Raw genomic sequence first — 23,871 nt, 5'->3', positions numbered from 1 at the left:
CATGGATGGACACCGGAGTGCTGCCCCAGAGTGAATGTTGCTTTTGTTGGGCTTTCCACATGGGTACTGGAAATGCCAGCATTCAGTTGGGTGCCCGCTGTTTGCGATCAGCCTGGGGTTGGTTGGGGCATGCAGGAGGCACAGACATCCTGGTCATCAGTGAGGCATTGGAAGCACAGGAACTACTGAACCTGCTGAAACTTAATGTCAGATGGAACTTGCTTGCTCAGCTTTTTATTTTTTATATCTACAATGTCACGCAGCACAACTTTTTAATTGTATGGTAGATGTCATCGAATACTCTGCTTAAAAGGACCAAGCTAAAGCTCAGCAGCATGCCAGCCAGTCGCTTCTGAGATTCCTCTGTGCATCTCTGTGTGATACAAGGAGCCTGGGCCACTCCTTCCTTCACTAACAGGGAGAGGTGACCTTTCTTACTTATATTTTAAGGACTGTTACAAGGAAGGCTGCTTTACAGAGGCAGTGTTGAAAGGCTCTCATGCAGTCACTCCACCACTATCCATGGCTATGGTTGCTGCAACCAGAATGCATCAGCTGATGGGAACGCTGCAGTTCCCAGCCCTCTGCAAGGCAGGACGTTTCAGAAGCAGTCTCCTCTCATGCTAGCCAGCGCTAATGCACTGCAGAGGGGGAAACATGAAACTCTTCTGGCAGAGCAGCAAGCAGGGAATGAAAGTTCATGTGACATAAGGCAGAGCTGAGCAGCTTGTTCCTGGGTCCCTGGCACTTCAGCACGTCTGTGTTTGGGCTGTCTGTGTGCTCAAGGTCACAGCCCCACGGCTGTGCTCATGGCGGTGTCCTCACAGGAGGCGCCCTGCAGCTGGAGGCTGCACCCATCGCTCACAAACCCATCACTGCACAGCACCCTTCTGTTCTCCCTGGCCCAGGGTCAGGTGGAGCTCAGCAGGATGGTGACTGCCTTGTGAGCACAGTGCGGGCAGGGGCTGTGCTCTGTGCTCAGCACTCTGCTCCATCTCAGTTTAGCAGCTCTCTCAGCTGGGAATTTATACATCTGTTTTAAGGGTGGGATACCCAAATGGCCTTATTTGCTTCCTGCCTTCGATTCATAGAGTCATCACAGAATCGTTCGAGTTGGAAGGCACCCTTAAAGGCCATCTGGTCCCACTCTCCTGCACTGAATAGGAACACCTACAGTTCCATCAGGTGCTCAGAGCACATGCAGCCCGACGTTGGGTGTCTGCAGGGACGGGGCACCTTCACCTCTCCAGGCAACCTGTTCAATTCAGTGCTTTGAGGTTCTTAGGAAAAAAAAGAGAGAGAGAGAGAGAGAGAATATAATGGGCTGGGCATTATTCTCATATATAATTTGATTTCTATTTTAAAAGGGATCACATATTGAGCTGTGTGGTTTTGAAGACCTCTGTGAGGCCAGCCGTTATCCTCTGTACAAGCAATGGGGCATCTCTGTAGGCTGTGTAACAAGCCTCCTGCAGCCAGTGGCCGGGCTGGGCAGGGAGCGAGGAGCTGAGACTCGCGGCAGAGCCAAAAAGGAAGAGAGAGAAAAAAAAAGCCCAACCCAACCAGCCCGCAGGCGGCGGGGGGGCGGCTCTGCTCGGCTCGGCTCGGCTCGGCTCGGCAGCTCCCCCCCCCGGCTTTTCCTTTCGCTTCGGGGCCGCCTTGACCTCGGCGCAAGGAGAGAGCGGCGCCGCGCCGCCCACGGGCCATGCTCTACCGGAGCCGTGAGTGCGGGACCGGCGTGCCGGCCCGACCCGGGGCTGCGGGGCTGCTGCTCGGGGGCTGCGGGGTGAAGCCGGGGGTTTTGGGGCTTCTGCTCGGGGCTGCCTGCGTGCCGGGCGCTCAGGCTTGGAGGAGGGAGCACAGAGTGCAGCTGAAGCTTGTAAAGCTCTCGGCGTTTCCTTAAGCACGGGACTCTGTTAAAGTCGGGCTTCGGTTTGTTCCGCCAGAGACCCTCTCCCGTCCGGCCGTGGGAAAATAAGGAGTCGGATTGCGATGTAACAATCCACGGATACATAAGAAAACACTGCGTGCCGGGGCTGCCGTAGCAAGGGTAACATTTAGCAAATACGGTAACTCCATAAATAAACAGATTGGGAAGAAGCAGGAGGAAACAGCCACGGCTTTGGGATCGGCCGACGGGAAACGCACGGCTGCCCTCCGTGCGGGAACAGCTCGGGATGGACCGCTCAGGAGCTGAGCCCAGCAGTCCCTGTGCTTTGGAAGCAGCTGCTGCCTTCAGGTGCTCTGGGAACACGCGGGGTCTGTCTCCAGAGCACCCGGGGTTTGTGGAGCTGACCGTAGCGGCCCATCGCTGCTGCTGGTCCTGAGGACGGGGCGCAGCCCTGCGCTGAGTGCCACGGGCCCATCCTTGGCTTGGAGCTGGATGGTGGCCTTTAAGGTCCGCTCTGACCAACACCATCCCGCGGTGCGATGACCTCAGGAGGGGATGCAGTGGGCAGCGCTGCCAAGGCCACAGCACAGTGCTCTGAGTGGGCTATGGCCACATTTCCCCCGGCACCCTGAGCCCAAGCCACACTGTGCAGGGGAGGCTCAGTGGCATACGTGCCACGGGTGTGAGCAGGAGCTATATTTAACCACCGGTTCTCGTATCACCATCAGGGCTGATGGGACAAAAATACCCCCAGTCAGAGCATGCTGCAGCTCTCCTGGCAGCTCTGCTTCACCCCGTGCTCAGTATTCATGGGGAGGCTTTGCTCTGTGCCACGCTGGGTGTTTCCAGTTCTGCCCTTGAGGTGCTGGTGGAGGTGTCAGGGGAGTGCTGGAGCAGAGCACAAAGAGCAGAGGTTCACAGCTATGCGACACGGCCGTGTGTCACCATGAGTGCCATCCCACTGCTGCAGCATATCAATAGAGGGGTGAAATAGCCTTAGGAGTGTGGTGAAAGGAGCTATGAAGTGACAGTGCCTGTTTCTGTTGCCACAACAAGGTCAAGGTTCCTATGTGCTGTAATTATAGTGGTAAGTCAAAAAATCTGCTTTCGTGCTGCTCAGAGAATCTGACTTCCTGGAGGTAAATGGCACAAACTCTGGATGCTTGTACCCTACCCAGTTTCTCAAGGACAGGCACGATAAATGTCACCGTATTTTGTAATAGTGAAAATACGTCAGTGAGTTTTTTATTCTACGTTCTCACACTTTCTAAAGGTAAGGAGGCTGCTTCCCTTTGTAGGAAGGGGGTGTAGGATGTATGTAATGGGGCTTGTGTGTTAGTGGAGGTACTCATGGCAAGGTGGGCTGCAGGAGCCCTGTGCCGCATGCAGCTCCCATATAGCAGAGGGAGGTGACACGGATGGGATGCCTCAGGCTGGAGGGCAAGGACACAGCAGTGATGGGTGATGCCTGGGGGTACCACAGGGACTTGGGATGCGCTGCCTTCCTCAGGGCTCTGCTGGGGTGCTGGGAGCTGAGTGCTGTGCTTCGGTGCAAGTCACTATCACAGCTCATTCTGTACCTTTGCCATACAAGGATGCGGGCTTTCCCCATACGTTACAAAAGTATCCGATTTTTCAGTAAAAGAAAGTAAACCTGAAGGAATAAATAATGTATCTCCTTATCCTAACTTGCAACGCCAAGGCTCAGCCTTACTTCTCTTCAGGGTTTGTAGCCAGGAATGGCACACTGCCTCCATGCCTCAATGGGTAATTAAAGGTTTATGGAATGTTGTGCTAATGAGAGCTTTAAAACACAGAGTTCCTGTGCTTCCTCGTGAAGAAGTTATATCCGGGATTTGAACAGCTTGTGGAAAAAGCCAATCGTGGCCGTGCTAATTCTGCAGTTAATCGTTACGAACCTCACAGCTGGGAAGTGCGAATCCCTGCTCTCGGCCCTCACGCGGCGCTTAACGCCGGCTAAAGGGGTTTTTAGCAGCACTGAGCCCCCAACCCCAGCACAGCCCCAGCGCAGCGGTGGCCGCACGGGGGCGGTGGCGCGGGGCGGAGCGGGACGGGGCGGTGCTGCCCGGCCCCGGGGCGGCCCCGGAGCGCTCGGCAGCAGGAAGGGCCGCAGCCCCGGGCCGGGCCGCTATGCTCGGTGAGTGCGGGGCCGGGGGGTGCTGCGGGAGCATCGCTTCGCGACGGCCGCTCGCGTCCCGATAGTCGCCTCCCGGCGCGGCGGTGCCGGGCGGGCTGCTGGCGGTGCCTGCGCGTCTCGGGTGTTTTTCGGAAGTTTATTTGCATGTTTTTCCTTGGAAGCCGCGTCGCTGCGCGTCCGGGCTCAGCGCACGGGGCGCTCCGTTGGCGTGCAGCCGCTCACCTGTGCCGTCGCGCGTTTCTCAACGCCGTCTTTTGTAAACTCGGGATCCCCGTCCTGGGGCCACCCCTGCAGCTGCTGCAACTTCAGAGCTGGCTTTCATCCGTGAGTCATAGCCCGTGAGTCACCGGGCTGCGGGTGGCATTCGGGAAGCGGCGGTGCTGCGTAACCTCAGCTCCTTGGCACGTGCGCGGCGATGCCGGGCAGTGTCTGAGCGTGGCGCCGGGACACGAGGGCTCCATCCCAACGGGACGCGTGAGCCTGTGCTGAGGCTCGAGGTCACTGAATGGAAATAGGCGTGGGTTTGAACTTAAGCGTATGCATTTTTTCTGCTGCAAGTGGGGAATTTGTGATGGATGTGGGCAGAAGAACCCGCCTCGAGGCAGCAGCTGTGTGCCAGGTGCCACACCTCAGCTCAGGTGATTGAGCAGTCTTCTGCTCGTTAGGATCGAGCAGCTGCAGGGCACCGTGCTCCTGGTTGCCAAAGGGCCCACCGGTTACCTCTCATATGGAGCTTGGAGGAAAGCGTATAAAACAGCACCACGTTCAACTTTCAAGAGCTGTTTAATGCTTTGCTTTTGTCTATTTTTAGAAGACACTCAGATAATGAGGAGTTACTAAGGTTGCTATCAAGGACTCTCACTGTCTGCTGACAAACTCCCAGTTAGCAGCAGTTGACCTGGAGGGAGCGTTGTGCCTCCCAGCCCTCAGCACTTCCAGCCATGGGGAGCAGACCCATCGCTGCTCATGGGGGGAGGGGGAGGTTGATAAATAGTGCAGTTTGATCACCTCGGGCAACTTCTGTGCAGCCAGATTTCCTCTTAAGTCCTCCACACCCCTTTCTTGGGCTGTTGAAGGGGGAAAGCCAACAACTAGATGAGTGTAAAAGCTAACATTTTGCTGAGGTGCTTTCGCAGGGAGTCTGCAGAGATGTACGCACGTTGTCGGTCACACGCCTTAAGGTTTTAATTATCAGCTCACCTTTGTGATGGTTATGAAAATCATTGGGTATTTGTGCAGGAAGTTGCAACCTGTGCTTGCATTGCCCAGCAGATGCCACTGCAGTTTCTAGAACTGATGTTTATGAATGGTGTGCATGATGAACAAAGAGACGTATTGGGGTTTTGTTTGTTGTGGTAAAACTTCATCTGCTTTATCTCATCTGTCTGCTTGGTAGATTGAAGGAGGCAAGCTTTTAAGGGGAAACAACCAGAGATCAACACCATAATAAAGATACAACAGTTTAAGAGACAGCGTCATGAATCCTTATGCAAATATCAGTATGGTGCTTCACTGGGGGTGCCCACCTGCCCACCTTCTGGCTTCCTTCAGGCCCCTGTGCCCAGGCTGCAGTTGGAGCAGAGAGCGCAGTTCAGTGCCGCCATGGAGCATGGAGGGGCTGAGTGCAGTCATAGTTTGAAATGCAACTTCTTTGTTTTTTAAACCATGCTCGGTGTAGGTTTAAGGGTGCAATTTAAGGGTGACATGGCCATAGGGATGTGCATTTTTTTCTATCTGAAAGGGCAGCAGAAGTAGGACATGGAAGAGTGTGCACAGACAAAAATCCAGTGTGCTCTGTCCTGTTTGTTGTTCCTTATACAGAAAGCGATTTGGAGTCATCTAAGGAAAGAATCAGCAAAAGTAAAGCTTCAAAGCAGTTCTTGACAGCCACTGTAACCTGATAGTTACAATAGTGGTGTCCCCAGCATTTATCTGATGCCTCTTGCCAGTAAGCCAGAAAGCCTCCTTTGGAAGGAGGAGCAGAGGCGTGTCATAGAATGCCTTGGCTTGGCAGGGACCTTAAAGCCCATCCAGTTCCAACCCCTGCTGTGGGCTGGCTGCCCAAACTGGTGCCTGCTCCCACCTGTGGGCTGTGCAGCTGGCTGTGGAGCTGCAGGCTGTGGCCTCGGGCAGCTGACAGTGCTGTACACTGTGTCCGAGGCCCCAGTCTCACAGTTCTGCTGCTCAGGCAAGCGCTAGCCCAAAGAGAGATGGTCCTTGCAATGCTGGTATGGCTCCTGCTTAGAAACAATGTTGTCATAGCATGGAGGTTCTGAAATTCCCTCTCAGTAGCTGTCATCTCTTTGAGGCAGCCGCCCCGACCAGGGCCCAGTGTCCTGGGGACACCCCGCTGCTGGTGGCACTGGGGGGGGCAGGAGGTGGCTGGAGCAAGCAGGGCTGTGGAGCAGTATGTGGGAGTCTGAAATGCACGTGTGTGCTTTCCAGATATCCTTATCGCCCCTGGGCAGGGTGCTGCATCCCAGCCAATAGCATCAGCAATGATTTGGTTGTGTGGTTTTTGTTTTTGTTTTTAATTTAATTATTATTATTTTGTAATTTAGCAGCTGGTGCACTGCTTGGTGGTTCTGTGGTGCGTTCTCTCTTCCCTGGTGTACCAAAAGCTTGAACACAGCCATTGCTGCTGTGGTTTGAGCAAAGACTTCTCCAGTTAGAGGAGAGCTGGCAGGCTTCAGAAGGGACAGGGGAGGAGCTGGGGGTTGTTTTTGCCCTGTTGGTGCTGAGCTTGTTGACGTCTCACCAGCATGTTTTAAACCTTGTGCCCTGTCCCTCCTCCCAGAGTGAAGTAAGCTGGGGAGGCAGTGGTACAGGTGTGTGAAGTGTCTTTGCGGGACACAGAGAATGGAGCATCCCATGGGGCTGGGGAGCGTCACACAGATGCCAGAGCCAGGCCTGAGGTGTGTGCTTGGATGGCACAGGTAGCACTGTCTTCAGGGGACATTGACTCACTCTCTCCTTGTGTGTTCCAGCTTAGATCAGAGGAACATGGAGCCATCAAAAAATCTCAGTGAGGATTATGCAGTGCAATGCAATCTGCAGTGTGTGTGGGGGTTTCAGATGGCAGCAAAAAGCCCTTGATAAGACTGCTGATGATTCAGATGTGTACAGATGTGCTGTGAGGACACGCCGTGTTCCCGACTGCTCAGAAAAGAATGTCAGCTTAAATGTGATCTCCAGCTGGTCACAATTAGCTTCACTGCTGTAACTGCTGCTGATAGACTTCCACGTGCTGCCTGCATGGAATCGGCGATGATGAGGCAGTAGTGGAGTGTGTGGGAAGCAGAGATGACACATCAGGGCTGCTGTTATTTTACAAACTAAGATACGTTCAGTCTGTCGGAACCTTGTTGTTCTTTTGGTACTTGCTGGGGTTTGTTGTTTGAATGTCAAGGTGATATTTGAAGTTAAATTGCTTCGCTAGCTTGTTAGACCTCGATTTAACACATGCTTTTTGTAAGGCTGCAGAAGGAACAGAGTTGTTTGTGACATCCAGAGTTGCTGTGGATCGTGCAAGTGATGTAGAGGAGGGAGGAGGTAGTGAGGGAGGTGCACCTCACTCCCCAGAATGTATTGGCATGGGTAGACAACTTAACAGAGCCTGATGTCTTATCAGTGTCTCCTGGTCCCCACCTCAGCCTGTAGTGCATCCAGATGAGAGGGTTTGAAGAGGTGTTTGATCTCAGCCCTGAGTCAGATAACGTTGAACTTGTTGCAGCAAAAGGGAGCCGCAGAGCAAATGGTGCGGTGTGTTTCTAACAGCATGCTGTGAGGCTGCCTTGAGAGCCAGCAGCAGGAAGGCGAGGAATTAGAAACACATGGAAATAATACGTGCCTGTATGCAAAGAGAGAATGGAACTGAAGTACTTTTGTGCTTGTGGAATTGCAGCTCTGTGCAGTATCAATAGCCACGTGCCTTTATTTGAGTGGGAGCAACTTTGACTCTAGAGAAGTTGTGACTTCCCAGTGATCACAATGGGAGATTTTTGTGAACCCTTCCCTGTAAGTGCAGTTAGGGTTACAAACATGCAGGAAAAAAAGGGGGGATGTAACAAAATTGACAAACATGACATAGAAAGGACAAGGGCTTAGCACAAGTGCAGTGCATCACATGTTTGTTTTCTGGCTTTTTTTCCTTCATTCTTTTGTGCATTATCTCTAAATCACAGGGCACAGAGAGCTGATGATGATCTATTCTGGTAGCCAAAATACCATAAAATGCCATAAACCCGTGCCTGTGCTCCAGGTATGGGGAAGGCACTGTGTTATTCCGTTCAGTTCGGATGGAGGGGTTTGTGCAGATCAGGTGTGATGTGTGCACTTCCAGGGCTGGTGACCAGTGGAGCTGGTGGAGCACACTCGTGCAGGTTGGATGTTTTAATGCTTATTTCAGGCACTGTAACAGATGGTTCTGTTTCTAAATCTGATGAGAGCACAGTAACCCACGGAGCCTACCTAAACTTGGCTGCACCTTTAATTTCATAGCAGCACCGCGCTGATAGCTGTAGGGAAAGCTGTCATCTAAGACGTGAACTCCTACAAAAGCCATTGCTATCAAATTGGAAACCGTGTCCAAAATGACAGCAAGTCTTGATTCATGCATTTGCAGATGTTCGGGTTAATAAAAAAGAGGTGTTTTAGTGAGATGTGTATTTGAGTGTATTGTCACGGTAAAAAATTTACTGCTTTTTGAATGCTGTTCTCTCTCCCAGGTGATGTGGAAGGGAAGGTTGCCTTCTTTGGACAGTTTCATGGCACTTTAACAGAGATTTGTTCCTGGTGTTCTGGTTTGTTTCAGTCTGGGCTGTCTACAAAGGGCAAATTGCTGATTTCTCCTGTTAGACAAAAGGCAACACCAACTCTTGGTGGTTGGGTGATATTGGTGCCTCTTTCGCCTTGTTGTGTTCAGCTTCCCTGCCTCCCATCCTGTACCACCAGCCCTTCTGTCATCATGTCCTCAGCAGCAGGCAAAGACCAGCCCTGTGCTAAGCACAGTTACCAGACACGTATGGACTTGAAGCCAAATCTATGTCCTTTCACCATTCTATTAAAGAAAGAATGTTACTATAAGAAACACATTTCCATCCATTTCTTTAAAATAAAATCTTGTTTTTAATCTCTGCAATCGGACTCTGTATTTATAAATGGTAGAAAACCTGCAGTGACTTAACTTTAGGACGGGGTGGTTACTGTCAGTGTGTTTGAGGTGTCCATCAGTGCTTGGCATCCAAGTAGTTTGGAAGCTTCTTCCTTCGGAAAGAGAGAGCAGCTCAGGTGACTGCCAGGGATTTGGGTACCTGTAGTTTTGAGTGCATGGATGTCTGAAGCACACGGCCGTGCTGCAGTTCAGCTTTCCAAAATTAGGTGCTGGTAATCACTGTATTTTAGGTATTTAACCACTCTTAGGAAAATGAAATGTACACGGTTTAAAAATGGTTTGCTCAGTACTTACTGTGGCTCGTTCTTTGTGTTCTTCTGTCTCCAGATCAGTCGTACTGTCACCGGCTGCAACACGACATGTATTTTCTTACAAGCAATAGCCGACTGAATGAACAAGTGGTTGATAAAATTATCCTTCAGCTTAATAGAGTCTACCCCCAAATTCTTACCAATACAGAAGCGGAAAAGGTAACTTAATTCGTTTTACTCCATCTCTGAATGTTCTGTTGTTTTTCTGCGAGCTGCCTAATGACCCTTTGGCCCACATCGTTAAAGAAGCTCCCAGTCTGCCACATCTCCTCGGGTGTTCTTTCTCATCTTTGTCTGAGCTGATATGAGCAGACCTTAAGGAGGTACTTCAGCACTTCTGGGATTGGTAGTTGTGTCCTCACACAGTGTGCCTCTGTGTTAGGAAAATTGTATCCCTAACTTTTCAGGTAAGACCACCTCTTTTCTGTAGGTCGCAGCTCAAAAGCTGGATCTGGCGTGCGTGTGCTGACCTCCTGCTTCACCCCACTGATCCCTTCTCCCTGCTGTAAGTGTGGGAGCTGAGAAATGGATGGAGTTAATAACACACCTATATATGGAGGAAGGTGTCTTTTGCTCAAGAGCTTTGAAATAAATATGAAAAAAACATATCTTTATTCTATTTCTACACTTAGCAGGCATAAATGAACTGCTTTCCTATAGGTCCAGGGAAATTTCTGTCAACTCTATTGAAAGTTTGGAAGCTTGCCATCCCCCTGTATCCATCTGACCTTGTGAGAATTTGGTCAGAATAAGGCGTGTTGTATCAGGTACACTGTATTCCTGTTCCCCCAGAGAATGAATTGATCCTAACTAAACGTACTGCAAATGTTATCTGCTGCACTGGTATGAAATCTAATGCTTTGCTGAGAATGGTTTTGGTCACTTCCCAAATACTCTGGGATCAGTTTGATGTGGGTAGGGTGCACATTTTCACTATCTTTGTAAGGTCTTCTAGAATTCATCATATTTTAGACCATAGAAAAAGAACTTTCTTCTGCAGCTGCTTGCCGTGGTGCCTGAGTAATGAGAATTCATAAATGCTGCACTGGGTATGCAGCAGTGCTGGAAGCAATCAAATGTGTAGCCTTGGGATGATGAACACTCCAATATTGTGACAATTATCATCAGTATAAAATACCTTTTTGGGCGATTGCTACTAGGCAACTAAGGGAAAACCTGAAAACATTAAAATTTCATATGATATTTGTTCATATTTTCTGTTTGCTGTCAGAATCAAATTGTAGAGTGGCAAGCGTTGAATTGAATGGGGAGGAACAGCAAATGTGGAGTAGCTGTCACTTTACTGGGGGGAAAAAGAAAGAGGAAAGGCAGAGAAAATATGCTCACCATCAAGAAGTGCTGTCCAGATGGAGCTCAGTGTATTGAAGTGTCCCATGCAATGTATACATAGGATTCCTTAATTTTCTGGCCCATTGTTTTTGGAAATATAAAATGGCCTCAATTCTCTGTCGTACTATAAAATAATGTAAAATTGTTCTCTAGCTGTTGTAATCTCTTTTCTGATGAGTGCTTTTCTCTTACAGTTCAGGAATCCAAAGGCATCACTCCATACCAGGCTCTCAGATCTGATAAAGCACCTTCAAAAGAAAGGAGAGAGACACTGTCAGGAATTTTACAGGGCCCTACAGATCAATGCTGAACAGCTGTATGATGACCTGCCAAGCAGGAAAATCTTGAGTAAGTTGATTTGTAAGTTGACTGAGTTGTCTATTTGCTCACCAGTGAATTATGAAACCTCATTTCACTTGTTCTGTTCAGATTATTTAGATGATTATTTATTTATCCCCATATGTGGATTTGACTGCATAGCTCTTGTTATTTGTTGGCTGTTGTAGGCTGTCCAAAATTCTTTGATAGCCTTGAAATACGAGTCTGTGCCTTTGAAACGGCTCAAGTTCTCCGTGTAAGATAGCAATATAACCCATGTGAAGGACGGTTCATTTTTTTAATGGTTGACCCCTCCTGGCTTGATTTTCACTGTGCTTATTCTAATTGGTAGCAAATCAGAATATTACATTAAAGTAACCTCAGATTTGTTAATCACAAAAACCCCATGGCTGGGAATCTTGCCTTTTTCTCCATAGATAGATCGTCCAGTTGATCGTCAAGTTGCCCTAGCTTTCCAAATTCCATACCCAAACCATTTTGAACAGGGAGACCTGTATGGATTCAGCCTCATGGCAGCTTAAAGCATGCTTGTAATTTGCTGTTCACCTTGCAGAATTCATGCCCATAGGGGGAACAGGCTCCTGAATCAAATAGCTGTGAATCTTGCACCTGAGGGAGAGGTGTAGAGCCACAGCTTTTTCTGCCAAACTGACTGAGTGGCAGTCCTTAGTAATTAACAGCAACTAAGAATGTAATTATAAGGGTATTTTGATGGTTTAAGTTCTGTTAATATTCAATACTTCTTAAGTCCAATAAGCAATTTCTGAAGATGAGAGTTATCTGTAGATGTTAGCTAAGTCATTCCTACACCCCATAGAGATGTTGGCTGGTTGCTAGTAATAGCACAGCTGTGCTGAAGGCCATCTGTACCCATAAAACCCTTGTTGGAGTTGAGACAATGACCCTTCCCACTGCATTGTGCTCTTGTCACACGTGGACAGGCAGTAGAAAGGAAACTTGCACAGTGCTGTTAGCTAGAGCAGAAGCATGCTCTACCTCGCACCTTGGTGACTGATGTGGGCTGATTTAGCAACAGGAATCTGTATATTAGTTTAAAAAATAGGCTGACTGTGGTCCCCCCAAACCATTGGCTGCTATTGCATTATGCAAAGGGACTCCAGGGAACAGTCGTTGCTAACCTGGGGGATTTGTTCTAAGGACAGAGGTCCAACTGAGGCAAGCAGGCTTGTAAGCACCTGGAAGAAATGTTTTGGGGACACTGGGGACACAACTGTGGCCTGGACAAAATTCTGCCATAGATTACAGGCAGCTGTGCACGTGAAAAGTATTTTCCACACAGGTGAACCTTTCAAAGATTTTGTTCTTATTTAAAAAAAGCAAACAAAACCTTCAAAATTCGTGCAAGAACGAAGTTTCTTCGCCTCAAACACAATGTTGGGAGTGAGACGTTCAGCAATGTCTCCGAGTTCCCACTAGGGGGTGGGGAAGGCACACGCTCAGACCCCGTCGGAGCAACTGAAGCTAAATGGGTTTTCCCATAAAGGATCCGCTCAGTTCTGCCCAATGGTAGCTTGGCAGGAATGCAGAGCTGGAAGTGTGAGGAACTGTGTGCTACGTTATCTGGAGAGGACAGCCCTCAAGGCACGCAGGCTGCGTGTGATTGCCATTGACAGAGTACATCGTGAGGGGGCTCTGCAGCAATTCTTGCTCCTTCAGTGGCTCCCAAGCATGCAGCCAAGTGGTTGCAGTGCTGTTGCTGTGCAGGAGGGCCGTGCTGTCACCCACTGGGAGATGGGAGACATGCAGAAATGGGAGGAGAATCTGGGCCTGCTCCAGTGAAGCCCAGATGCTACTTGGATACTTTACTCCGCAGCAGCTTCCTTAGTGTCCTCTCACCCATCCTGGCATGCCTGAGGGAGAGCCTAAATGCCTGTCCTGTCTCAAGCGCTTCCAAAGGCTGTTTTGTTATTCCTTTGTCCTACAAGTGCGGAGAGTTAGCTTGGAGTACACCTTCATGGCAGGTCTCTAAATAAAGGAAGGGAGCTAGCAATAGTGCTGCCTTCTGAATGCTTGTGTTTCAACTCCATGGCTTCATTGCTGCTAACTCTCGGAAATCTTAAGGTTGACCTCCTTTTCTACTTGAGTTCGCAGAAAAACGTCATCTAGAGGCAAAAATTACTTGTGCCAAATGTTAGTATGTAGTCTCTCCAGATTTCAAAAGAGACTGTGTGTGTATTTAGCCGAGAGCAGAATTTGGGTAAGTAATGTGTGCCAAGCAGTTTGTTGCAAGGGCTCCGTCTGCCAGATACACCCATGCCTAGAGATTTACTCAAGAACAGAAAGGTTGGTGACACATTAAATCAGAAGGTTCTCAGATTAGCGCATGCTTTGGCTCACAAGTGTTGTGTATGTGTTATGCTACAAGCTTCTGGTGTTACGGGAGGAGTACGTCCTGCTTTCCTCACTTGAGAAGCAGTTTGGCTGCTCTGAAGCATTCAGGTGTGCCAGGGATTTTCAGTCGGTGTCCCTCGTGTGTGAATCCAAGTGCTGCTGTATGTGATGTCCCTTCTGTGGGCAGGGCTTAATCAGATCCGAGGGGCTGCAACTACTTACAGCTGTTCATGGTGCATTCAAATGACCTGTGGCTGTCTTCTGATCAATATATATCCAAGTGTAACTGTAGCACTGGTTTACTTTTGGAGGGGCTAATATTTCATGTCAAAAAGAGGTATTTTTTGGCAATGTGGTGTTTTGCATGTACTGATTATGTTTGTGTTTGCTTGAGCTGAATACTAACTTCTCATGTGTTGCTTTTATTTCTAGAAACCACAGATTCCGCAGAGATAGACACTGACAAGGAGAAATGTATGCTAAATGACAGGGGTAAATAAACGCATACAGTGTCACTTTACGGAATGGCTTTTCAGATTATGATGCAGTTTATTTTATTATGTCATTTGCATTTCATGCAACGTAGTTTGTTTTACGATGTCTTTACTGTCACCATCTAAGTGGAATGAATGGAGGGAAGCTTACCGAGCTGCTGCTGAGGCAGCCAGTGCCAGGAAATTCAAGAGCCGAGTTTAATCAATATTTACAGTGGTATTTTTACTCTAGCTAAGCTGTTCATTTGCTATGATTTCTCCAATGCTTGAGTAGTAAAGGCTGTCCTGCTGCTGTGATTTTGCACAAGGCCATCATTTTTTTTTGTATAGCTCTCAACTTTTTGATGTTTTTTAAGCTTCCAATTTAACCGACTCGTTAGTGTGGAGTACGTGACAGGTGCAGTTTAAATGTAGGTGTATTCATAGCAAAGTCATAAATACAAATAGAATATTAGATGATAGAGGCAGATATAAATCTTTGAGGTTTTTGTTAATGGATAAGTATGAATTAGAAAGGTTCCATTGAACATCAATACTGAGCATCAGCATTAAGCTGTGTGTAATTCCAGGCAGACACATTAAAGCAGTGCTTCCAGTGAGAGATTTGTTTGAGGTATGTGTGAGGCACTGCATTTCAGACAGTGAATCCTGTGTGCTAATTGCAAACAGGGCAATGGAGCTGATGCTTGGCAGTGCCTGGGCTTCTGGCATCGGCTCTGTTCTCCTTCTCTGGCATTTGCTGTTTTTATGGAGCCTGATCCTGCACGTCTTGTACAGAAAGGTAACTCAATGCGAGTGAAGCCAGCGGAGCAAGAGGATTCAGAAAGAGCAGCAATTTCAGCGCTAGGCAAAAGAAGGGAGAAAGCAAAACCCTAAAAACTTGGTTGTAGGGGGATCTGTAGTTATCTTGTGGTGTATTTTCACAACACTCCCTCCCTGTGGGCAGTATGCTGACCCAACAGAGGCAAGTTGTGGAGTAAGATGTGTGGGTTATGTCCCAGTGATCTGGTTGTAGTATATTTTTTTTGTAGTATTCTTTTGTTGTAGTATTTAAAGGGTTTCTTTGCATTAAGTTTTAGGCTAAGAAAAAGCCCCAGGAGGCTCTCGTTTCATTGACTACAACGCAGGTGAACAGACGAACAGTGAATGGTGTCAAAGTAACTGTAATATAAACTAATTACAGTACAGTAAATGTTCTTCATAGTACGTTAGCTACAGCACATACATAATTGGGAATGTGTTAACCTCATTTGAATACACTTAGTTATGCATATTAACAGCAATTGATGATTCATGAACTGAGATAAACTTTCACTGCTCTGCTCTGTCTTAACGGGTTCCCCTTTCCATTTCCTCTAGGCCCGGTGTTTTTCCTCGCCTGTTTCAGTGCGGCAGCAGGATTTGCCTTATTTTGGTATTGCTGTAACTCAGGTAATCTACCCTGGTATTCTTCCTGTTGATTGCCTTACTTCAGCATGCGACGGGGAGAGCAGCACGCTTCTCAATCTAACACAGCTTACTTAATAGAGCGGGTCAAGGTGTCATCATTCATTAATGAGGTTAGGATGCAAACTGCACTTCAGACATGCCAAGGTATAAATAATGGATCGTTTGTTGACAGAGGATGCCACAAATAGGGGCCCTTTTTAAAGGCAGTCATCATGTGAGCTCCTGTTGCTATGGCAGTGGGTCACAGTTCCCAACGGAGGCAGAAGGCAGACCCAAACCTGCTGGCCCCACACTTCTGGGGAGCCACGACTGTTTGCAGAGCTGGGACTTGGTGTGGTCACTGAGCCTGAGCAGCTGCAGTGTTCACCCTGCTGCGCTGGGTGTTTGCCATCCCTGCCCACTGGGAGCTTCTGCTTCACGGTGCCGGTACCTGCTCCGTTTCCCAGTCCTGCCTGCTGCTCTCCCTGAGAGTGACTCTTAGCAGAAAAGTGTTGGTGTGGGCTCCTGGATTGACTCTGAGCCAGCACCAGTGGGAGCAGGCAGCTGGTTCAGAGGGATCATTTTGTGCCTCTGCAGTGTGGGAGGTGTCAGTCTTCATGTGGTAGGTGGAGAGCAGAACTCAAACGTTATGTTGGATTGGTGATGTCTGCTCCTCATTTCCTACTCACAGCAGTCACAGTTGGCTGTTGCCGTTGACATCTTTGCAGGAGCTGTAGGCTGCTGACCCAGAGCTGTAGCCCCAGCTCACGGATGTCTGGGCTGTGTTCCCTTTCATTCCCAGATCCTGAGTCCCTCAGCGGGACTTTCCCTGGAGTTGGGGTTTAAGACTAAAAGGGAACCATTAGGCCATTGAGGCTAACCCATGTGCTTCCTTAGCTGCCTTTGCCTTCCTTCACCAATGTTTAGTACCAGCATTTTCAAAAAGAACCCCAAACAACTTCCCATAACTTCCCCTGATCCCAGTTAATTATCCATAGCTCCCAAGTCCCCAGAGCTCCCCAAGTCTTTTGTTCCAAGACTCCTTTTTTTCAGTTTTTGTTTCTCTTTCCTGTACCTGTGCAGTGTCTCTATTCCCCCACTGTAACGGCCACCAGAGCCAGGTCCTCACGCTGCCCAGGCCCATGCTTGTGTGTAGAGCCTCCACCATCCCTATCTCAGTAGCTTCCTGTTTGTGTGTCTGAAATGGCGGCGGTGCTGGTATTCATTGTTATCCAGCCTTGGCAGCCGATGCATGGAGGAAACAGGCTTTCCTCTGGAGTAATTTTTGTATTGATTCTTATTTTTTGTAGATGCTGCTCACCAGCTAGGATAAAATTTAACTGTGTTCGTGTTCTCTTTCCTCCCATCTTCATTTCTGTTTTAGATGCAAAAGTCATAGGAAGATCCAGGAGAATCTTGGGTTTTTCTCCTATTATCATAGGAAGACATGTTAGAAATATTTGTATGTTGTATTTGGAAGACATCTCAAGAAATTAAGGAAAAGCTGCCTCTTCACTTAGACGTCTGTACAGTGTATCTGCCAAGGGAAGACAACGGTGCATGAATATTAATGTACTATACTCTCATACCAAAGATTTTCTTAACTAGCTTCATCAATAATTGTGTTGCCTCAAGATGTATTCAGATTTTCAGCTATATATGTCCTTCCTTATGGGAATGGACCATTTATTTTTGTAAATGCTTATTTTAAAATATTTATCATTTGGATAAAAGTATTTTTAATACAAACTCTGAAATGATATCCTATCTGATCATGGGTTTGAATATGTGTATTTTATACTGGAATGAAGGAACACAACTGTTTAAGGAATGATAGCCTGTCTTTTATGGTAATTAATTTAAGAAAAGCACTTAAAAAAACCAAAAAGCCAAAAAGAAAAAAAAAAAAACCCACACGCACTCAAAGCCTTAATAAGAAATTGATCTCTATCTCAGGACTGTCTGTTTTGTCTGGATCCTTTATGTCTACTACCTGAGCTCAGGTGGGCCCTGCCTCCTGCAAAGCTTTTCAGTGCCAGTTACCTCTGTATGCCTAGTCGTACACGTGTCCTTGCCATGTGTTGTAGTCCTCCTGTTTGTGCATCCTTCCACCTGCCTTGTTCAGCTTGTGTTTAACTGTTCATCGTGGTTTGAATGCGCTGGAGCTTGTGCAGGCCAGCACCCAGCCTGTGAATGTTCTGGGGGACTGCAACGTCAGATCTGAAGCACTTGAAATTACCAAGGAGACTTTTCAGATTTAGCTTTATCTTTTCCAAGTGCGGTGGTCTGGGGACTGTACATCCAAGCAACTGAAGTAATCTGCAGCATTTTGCAGGGGCATCAAATTGTAACTTTTTTTTTTTAATGGCCAAAAATATGTCTACCTATTTGGAAAGCTTGAGGTTGCTCATAATGCCATTTTAGTTTTCTGTTTTTCATCTGTAAGTTGGAACCTGAAAACCTTGCAAATACCATCTTCAACATATAGAGTAAGATCAAAGTTCTCGAGGGAGGTCCAGGGAGACAGGGCTGCAAGTTAAGTGTGCAGGGTTTATGACTCTAACTGTGGTCCTGCCTAGCTCAGTACAAATGCTGGTGGGAAGTGGCAGTGTAGTTCTTCAGTTGATTGCTGAAAAGCGTAAGGAATGTGGGGAGGGGATGAGGCTGTGTCCCTGTACATGGTGAAAAAGATGATTTGTGTCTCTTCTTTCACTGGAATGTGAATTCCAGATCAAATTGAAAGCTGTTAAAACTTCTCACGGGAGAATCCTTCAGTGCATGCTGCCTTGTGCTGTAGCTGCTACTTATTCAGGCAACCATCTCATGGAAGACTAAGTGATTTGAAGTGGTTTTCTCAAAACATTCAGATTGAAGATTGCCTTCCAGTTGTAAGCTTCATTCGTGCTATAAAAATGTCATCATTTTCTCCCAAGCAAGTCATCTTGCAGTACCTGTATTTCTTTCCAGGACAGCTCACCATATACAGTACCAAGGCTGTAGTCCAAAAGAATTGTATACAGGGCCAAGTTTCCAGATAAAAGACCTAAAGAATGTTTTCAAGAAGCATCTGAGAGATGAAAGGGCTCAACAACTCCTGATTTTACTCTTCTGACAATGTTTCTGCCTCTTGAGTCAGAAGTAAGTCTTGAGAACCCATAGGGCAGTGTTTTGTGTAGGTGGACATACCCCAAGATTTGCAGTGGGCCACGGGGTATGATACGCACTTGACAGCTTGATTGATGAAACCGTACAAATGCCAGGTAAACAAAGTAATACCCAGCAGGGCATTTTTAGACTTCTTTTCCCCTGTCTGCATACTACCTTCTCTCGTGTCTCCTTAATCTAATCTCCGTGGGAATCTTATTAGGGAGAGAACTCTAACAGAGGTGAGAGTATTTCCTGTTGCATTGCCAAACGGCTTTGCTGCCTGAGTTGCACCATGAGCTGCTGCTGTGCTGCCTTCCATCTTGGGATGGGCTTTAATTATGTCCTGTTGTATTTGCTGTGCCTTGCCTTATGTTTAAAATGTTTTTTTCCTCCAACAAGCCATCTGCAATTTATAGCACTTGGAATTAACTGTTACTCTCCCCCCTGCTGCTTAAATCCTATAAGCAGCACCTTTTAAAGGGGCTAGGAAAAAATAGCTCTGAATTCCAAAGGGGTTTTAAATCTTTGCCTTGAAGCCAATTCTGAAACATCATTACAGGAACAGTATTCCATTTTACATGAAAACATTATTCACAATATTCTCAAGAGTCACATTTCATTTCAAAGCAAAACCAGAGGTCATGATACTGCTAGGCAGGTTCCTTCTGCTGGGGTTATCCAGCACTTCGCCCTTAAATAACAGGTTGCAAATTGCTGTGAACTGTTGCTGAAGCCTGCGGAAGCTGCCAGTGCCTTGTCTGATCTGCAGCAGGAGCAGTGGCTGTGTGGCTGCATGTGGCCCTCCCACTTCCTTACACCAGGAGGCTTCCTTGAGCCTTGAAAACCATGGAGAACTGGAAAGTTTGTTGAAGGCTGTGGCTGTATTTCTTCCTCTTCTGAGGTTGTTTGAGATGAGGATGTCTCTTAGGAAAAATGCCAGGAGAAGCTGTCCCCAGGGCTAGGGCTGGGAGGAAGAACAACTCAGATTCATCCCAATACTAGTGACGACCTGACAGTAAAGAACAGAAAATGATCCGTTCCTCTGTCAGTGCTATTTGTAGTGTAACAAGTGAGGCAAGCTTTAGAACTGTTACGTGCATAGGTTTGTGTAATGTGTAGTCTCTGGAGAAAGCAAAGACTTGGTTCCTTTCCCTCCTTTTCCCTGCACTGCCATAATCCTTACAAAAGGTTTTGAGAAGTCGGGCAGAGCTTCAGCAGTTGTTTTGTAGTTCTCTGGGGTAGAACAGAGTGCTGCAGGTGAGCCTGTTGGGAGATATGCATTTTCTTTGAAGCTTTTCCTTTCAGGAATGAATGCCACAGCTTAATATGCTCCTTCACAAGTGTGCAGCAAGTGCAGGCAGATGAAGTGCTAATGCTGTACTTAGTTCCTGGAGGAAGTACATACATACCTGCCTCGGAGTCAGGTCCTTCTGGGCAAGCACGGGTCTTCAAAATAAAATATGTAGGGCCTGGATGAGCCTGTATTGCTGCAGTCTCCCAGGTGCCCTGTCAAGTCAAGCTGTGTTTGCAGCTGTAGCTGTGCTGGTATTTGGGAGTGTGCTAGCTGTGTGTGGGGAAGTTGTCCTGAATGTGCAAAATTCAGTAGGTGGCTGAGTACGCAGAGGATGGAGGCTGTTCTTGCAAACGCTGTGGTAAACGTACGGTAGACATAGAGGAGCTAATAGAAAGCAGTCCTGTTTTCAGCTTAACCTCTCACGTTGTGCAGCTCTGGTTGGAGAAGAAAAATATTTGCTTTTCTCCTGCAGCATTAGAAACAGCATGGGCTGAGGAGCCCAGCAGTTTGAACATCTGCAAACATAGCACTGGGGAAGGAGGTGGGCAGGAGGACTGACATTTCCAAGGGTGGGAGCATGCGGGCTCTCAGCAGTGCCCACAGGGCTGTGCCAGCAGGGCTCACTGCAGCTCTGGGGGGACCAACCCCTCGCTGCTGTCCCACTACCAACCCCAAACTCTTCCTTCCTTGCTTTTTCTCATGAATGGGCATTTTGATTTAAAGCAAAGCTGAACTACCCGCGGTTGTCTCAGCCATACTGTCCGTGCTGCTGAGGTCACAGCAGGATTGCTGGGCAGCCCCAAGCAGTGAGCAGGCAGACCGAGCAGCTCAGGCAGGCTGGGCCGGCTGCATCCCCAGATCTCAGAGACAAGGTGACAGCTCACACCATCAGTGTGCACAGCTCCGCGTGCAGACAGCCTGCTATTTAAAGTGCTTCGGTGCCGGCGAGGGCTCTAATGAAGTGCTGATTCACTGCAGGGCACGTGGGGCTGCTCGATAGCCACTGCTGCAGTGTTCCAAGCTGCCTAGGCAAAGTTGCCTTCCTTAAGTTCTTTCATTTGTATTTTTTTTCTTATACTGTTATAAATGGAAAGCATTAAAGCATTTGGTTAAAAGCTGCAGTTGCAGATGCCTTGTACTGCTGTTCTTCATACACAAAAGTTACTCCGGAAACATGTCGTGCCTTAGCTGTGTGATCAAGTGTTGCTGTTACACGAAGAAACAGCAACAGTTTGCTGCACTGCACAGGGCCTGTGTTTTGTAATCACTTATCCTCACATGTCTTCTTTAATTCTGTAGAAATTAATGGCATTTGTTTCTTTGTATGTGGTGAAGCTGGCCGTGCAAACTGTAATAAAGTCTGTACTGAGCAAAGAGCTGCTGTGTGTCATGTGCTTTGCCCCTCCCAGAAGGGCCCCAACACTTCATCCTCATGGCAGCCATCTTCCCGCTGCTCTGCAGTGGTTGATTTGCTGTGGGGCACATAGGAAGCCCTGGCTTGGTGTCGGTTTGACAGCCCTATGGATCACTGCCTGTTGAGGCCAGTGTGGGGCCTACAGCTGCGTTGCAGGAGGTGGCTCAGCTGGGTTTACCTCAACCACCCCTACGGGGACTGCAGGTGGAAAGTCCTGTTCTTGTGTGCGAGCTTCAAGGGGAGTCTTGCCAAGTGGCAATGAACAAGAGGGTTGTGGCTGAGCCATTGTGATCCTTTGGAGTGTGCTTGCTGGGTGCTGGGCAGAGGCCTCCCCCGCCAGCCGACATCAAGTTCCTCAGGGCAGGAGGGCAAGGAGCTCTTCTGATGGACATCACCACAGCCAGGATGTGTGTGAGAAACTGGCATGGCTGCCTGCTACAGCCCTGAGGTCTGCACAAACCTCAGCAGCTCTACACCCCGGACTTTATGGAGCAGAAGAACAGAGCGGGGCCCTGCCTTGCTGCCTGCACAGAAGACCATTTAAGGTGAGTCCCAAGCTGACCTTTCTATTTCAGAGCACAGGCCGTGGTAGTCTGCTGCTGCAAGAAAAAAGCTTTCCCACATTTTGGTGCTGCTAAATCTTTAATACCATCGTGCCCAGCAAAGCAGAAAACTCTCAGAGCTGGGCTGCTCCATGCAGGCAGCTGGTGTGGCTGTGAGCTACAGCAGTGGGTGCCCAAGCCCTGTGCACCTCCTGCCCTGCAGCAGCCCACAGCATGCAGGGGCTTCCTGCCCCACTTTCACTGCTGCTGCCCATGCTGCCAGCAGCCAGTCCCACCCCAGCCCTCCTCTGCCCCTGAAGACGGAGGTGGGACCCAAAAGGAACAAGCACACAGCTGCTGTGCCTGTGGAAAAGGAATGGTGTGGCAGCAACAACAGTAGGTGAGAAAGTGCCATCATCTAGGCTGGATGACTGTGGCCCTGTGCCACAGCGGTGCTCTCAGAGGTGAGACTGCTGCTGGGCTTTCCCATGTGATTTTTATCAACATAGTTTTCACAATTGCAGCACAGATGCGAAAATCAAGTCCTTTCCAATGGCTTAAATAATTTTCTTCTACAGTGCCAAACAGTTGGGGTAATACTGGGTGGTGATGGAACTGTTTTCCTCTCACGTGTTTTTGGTGCCAGGGCAAATGGCTGGCAGTCTGGCGTGCCTCTACGTACTGTGGCTGCTGATTCACAACTCTTCTCCTAAATAATCCAGTCCTATCCTGCCAAAAAAGAGGGCTGGGGCCGGCTCTGAGCTGAAGGACTGGAGAACAGAGGGGAAGCACTGCTGGGGCAGCTGCAGGGGAGACCAAGAAGAGGTTTGCCTCTCCCGGGGGGCTGTGGCACTGCCCCAGGACAGCAGCCAGGCACCAAACAGTGTGTGCCAGGAAGTAATGCAAGAATAGGAGTGCTACGAGAACTGATCTCTGCTTCAACAGTCTGTGAGGAGAGGAGAAAGTGAGTTCAGACTTATTCCCTGCATCCAATCACAAGGAAGGGCATCTTTTTGCCATTCCCACACAGCATCCAGATGGCAGGCTGGGCCATAGATGGTTGTGGATTCTCTAGCAGATCATGTTCCATGTCTTCCGCTGTTAGCCATGATGTATGCTGGGTAACTTGTGGCTCCCCTTCTGACACACATGATCATCAGGAGCTGTGAGAAATGAGACCAGGAGTGGGGCTTCCCTTGGGGCACTGCGGTTGGCTCCCTCCTGCCCCACTCATTATGTACCTCAGCTGTGGAGATTGGCTCTCCCTTCTCACCTGGGGATGTGATGGGTAACTGAATGTGGGGGAGGTGATATATGGGCAACAGTGGAGCGAGGAAGGATGTTTGGTTCCTTGTGTAGGCTGAGAGGGTCTGACAAGAAGATTGCGTGATGGCAGGAGGGTTGTATGAACAAGTACAAACCTATTGGAGGATGCCTTGTTACCAGGTATGTTGTACTGAATGAAGGCTTGTAGGTGTCAGGCAGGTGGGGTGTGGGTTGTGCTTGGTCACTGGCTCTGCAGCTTCACATGTGGCACAAGCAGGTGCTTTGGAGCCAAGTGTTGCAGGGCATGTTGAAGGAAGGTCAACGTATTTGCATGTGTTTAAGTAGTGTGGGCCATGACTCTTTCTGCCAAGTGGCAATTCATAAGTAACTGCTATCTGTTGGTTTCTGGGGTACCGGTTGTTTCCTGAGGTTATTCTAAGGGAAATGCAATGTCTGTGGTATCCTTCTGTAATATCCTTTTCTGGTTGATAGTATAACAGTAATAAAGCCGTTGTCTGAAGAACTACACAGCCCTACTTCAGCTCTTTTAGATTGCTGCTCTGTGAGTGGTGCAGCAATGCTGCTGAGGCTGTCTTGAGGCTCTTGATTTACTACTGGCTTTGCATTTCTTAATGGAAATGAAGGGTTTGTGGTATTGGCTATGCAAAGATGGGGTCATATTTTAGTATTATAATTTACCTATTTAAATTCA

At 48.3% G+C, this 23,871-nt stretch overlaps 1 protein-coding gene across 9 annotated transcripts; it reads left to right on the top strand.

The window, feature by feature from the left end:
- The first annotated feature begins 1,645 nt into the window (after positions 1 to 1,645).
- On the top strand, positions 1,646 to 21,313 carry CARD19 (caspase recruitment domain family member 19). Of its 9 annotated transcripts, none has more exons than XM_040646584.2 (7): positions 1,646 to 1,721; positions 1,947 to 2,050; positions 9,550 to 9,692; positions 11,078 to 11,231; positions 14,007 to 14,066; positions 15,428 to 15,499; positions 16,881 to 21,313. In XM_040646584.2, the coding sequence occupies exons 3-7, from the start codon at positions 9,582 to 9,584 to the stop codon at positions 16,991 to 16,993; spliced, it is 510 nt and encodes a 169-aa protein (XP_040502518.1). In that variant the 5' UTR covers positions 1,646 to 1,721; positions 1,947 to 2,050; positions 9,550 to 9,581; the 3' UTR covers positions 16,994 to 21,313. The 9 variants fall into 9 exon arrangements, with proteins under 9 accessions (XP_040502518.1, XP_046756116.1, XP_414329.1 ...); XM_046900160.1 differs by lacking the exon at positions 1,947 to 2,050 and adding an exon at positions 2,090 to 2,239 and having other exon boundaries at positions 16,807 to 17,451; XM_414329.7 differs by lacking the exon at positions 1,947 to 2,050 and having other exon boundaries at positions 14,007 to 14,048.
- Positions 21,314 to 23,871: the final 2,558 nt, after the last annotated feature.

This window comes from Gallus gallus, chromosome 12 (genome assembly GCF_016699485.2).
Source record: "Gallus gallus isolate bGalGal1 chromosome 12, bGalGal1.mat.broiler.GRCg7b, whole genome shotgun sequence".
Classification (NCBI taxonomy): domain Eukaryota; kingdom Metazoa; phylum Chordata; class Aves; order Galliformes; family Phasianidae; genus Gallus; species Gallus gallus.
This window is presented reverse-complemented; position numbering and strand designations above follow the sequence as displayed.

What these genes read in the sequence shown, in the direction of transcription:
- CARD19 (XM_046900160.1), top strand. An exon ending in GAAGCAGCTGCTGCCTTCAG is followed by an intron (nt 2,240 to 9,549) that starts GTGCTCTGGGAA and finishes TTCTGTCTCCAG; the next exon opens with ATCAGTCGTACTGTCACCGG. An exon ending in TTGGTATTGCTGTAACTCAG is followed by an intron (nt 15,500 to 16,806) that starts GTAATCTACCCT and finishes TATTTTTTGTAG; the next exon opens with ATGCTGCTCACCAGCTAGGA.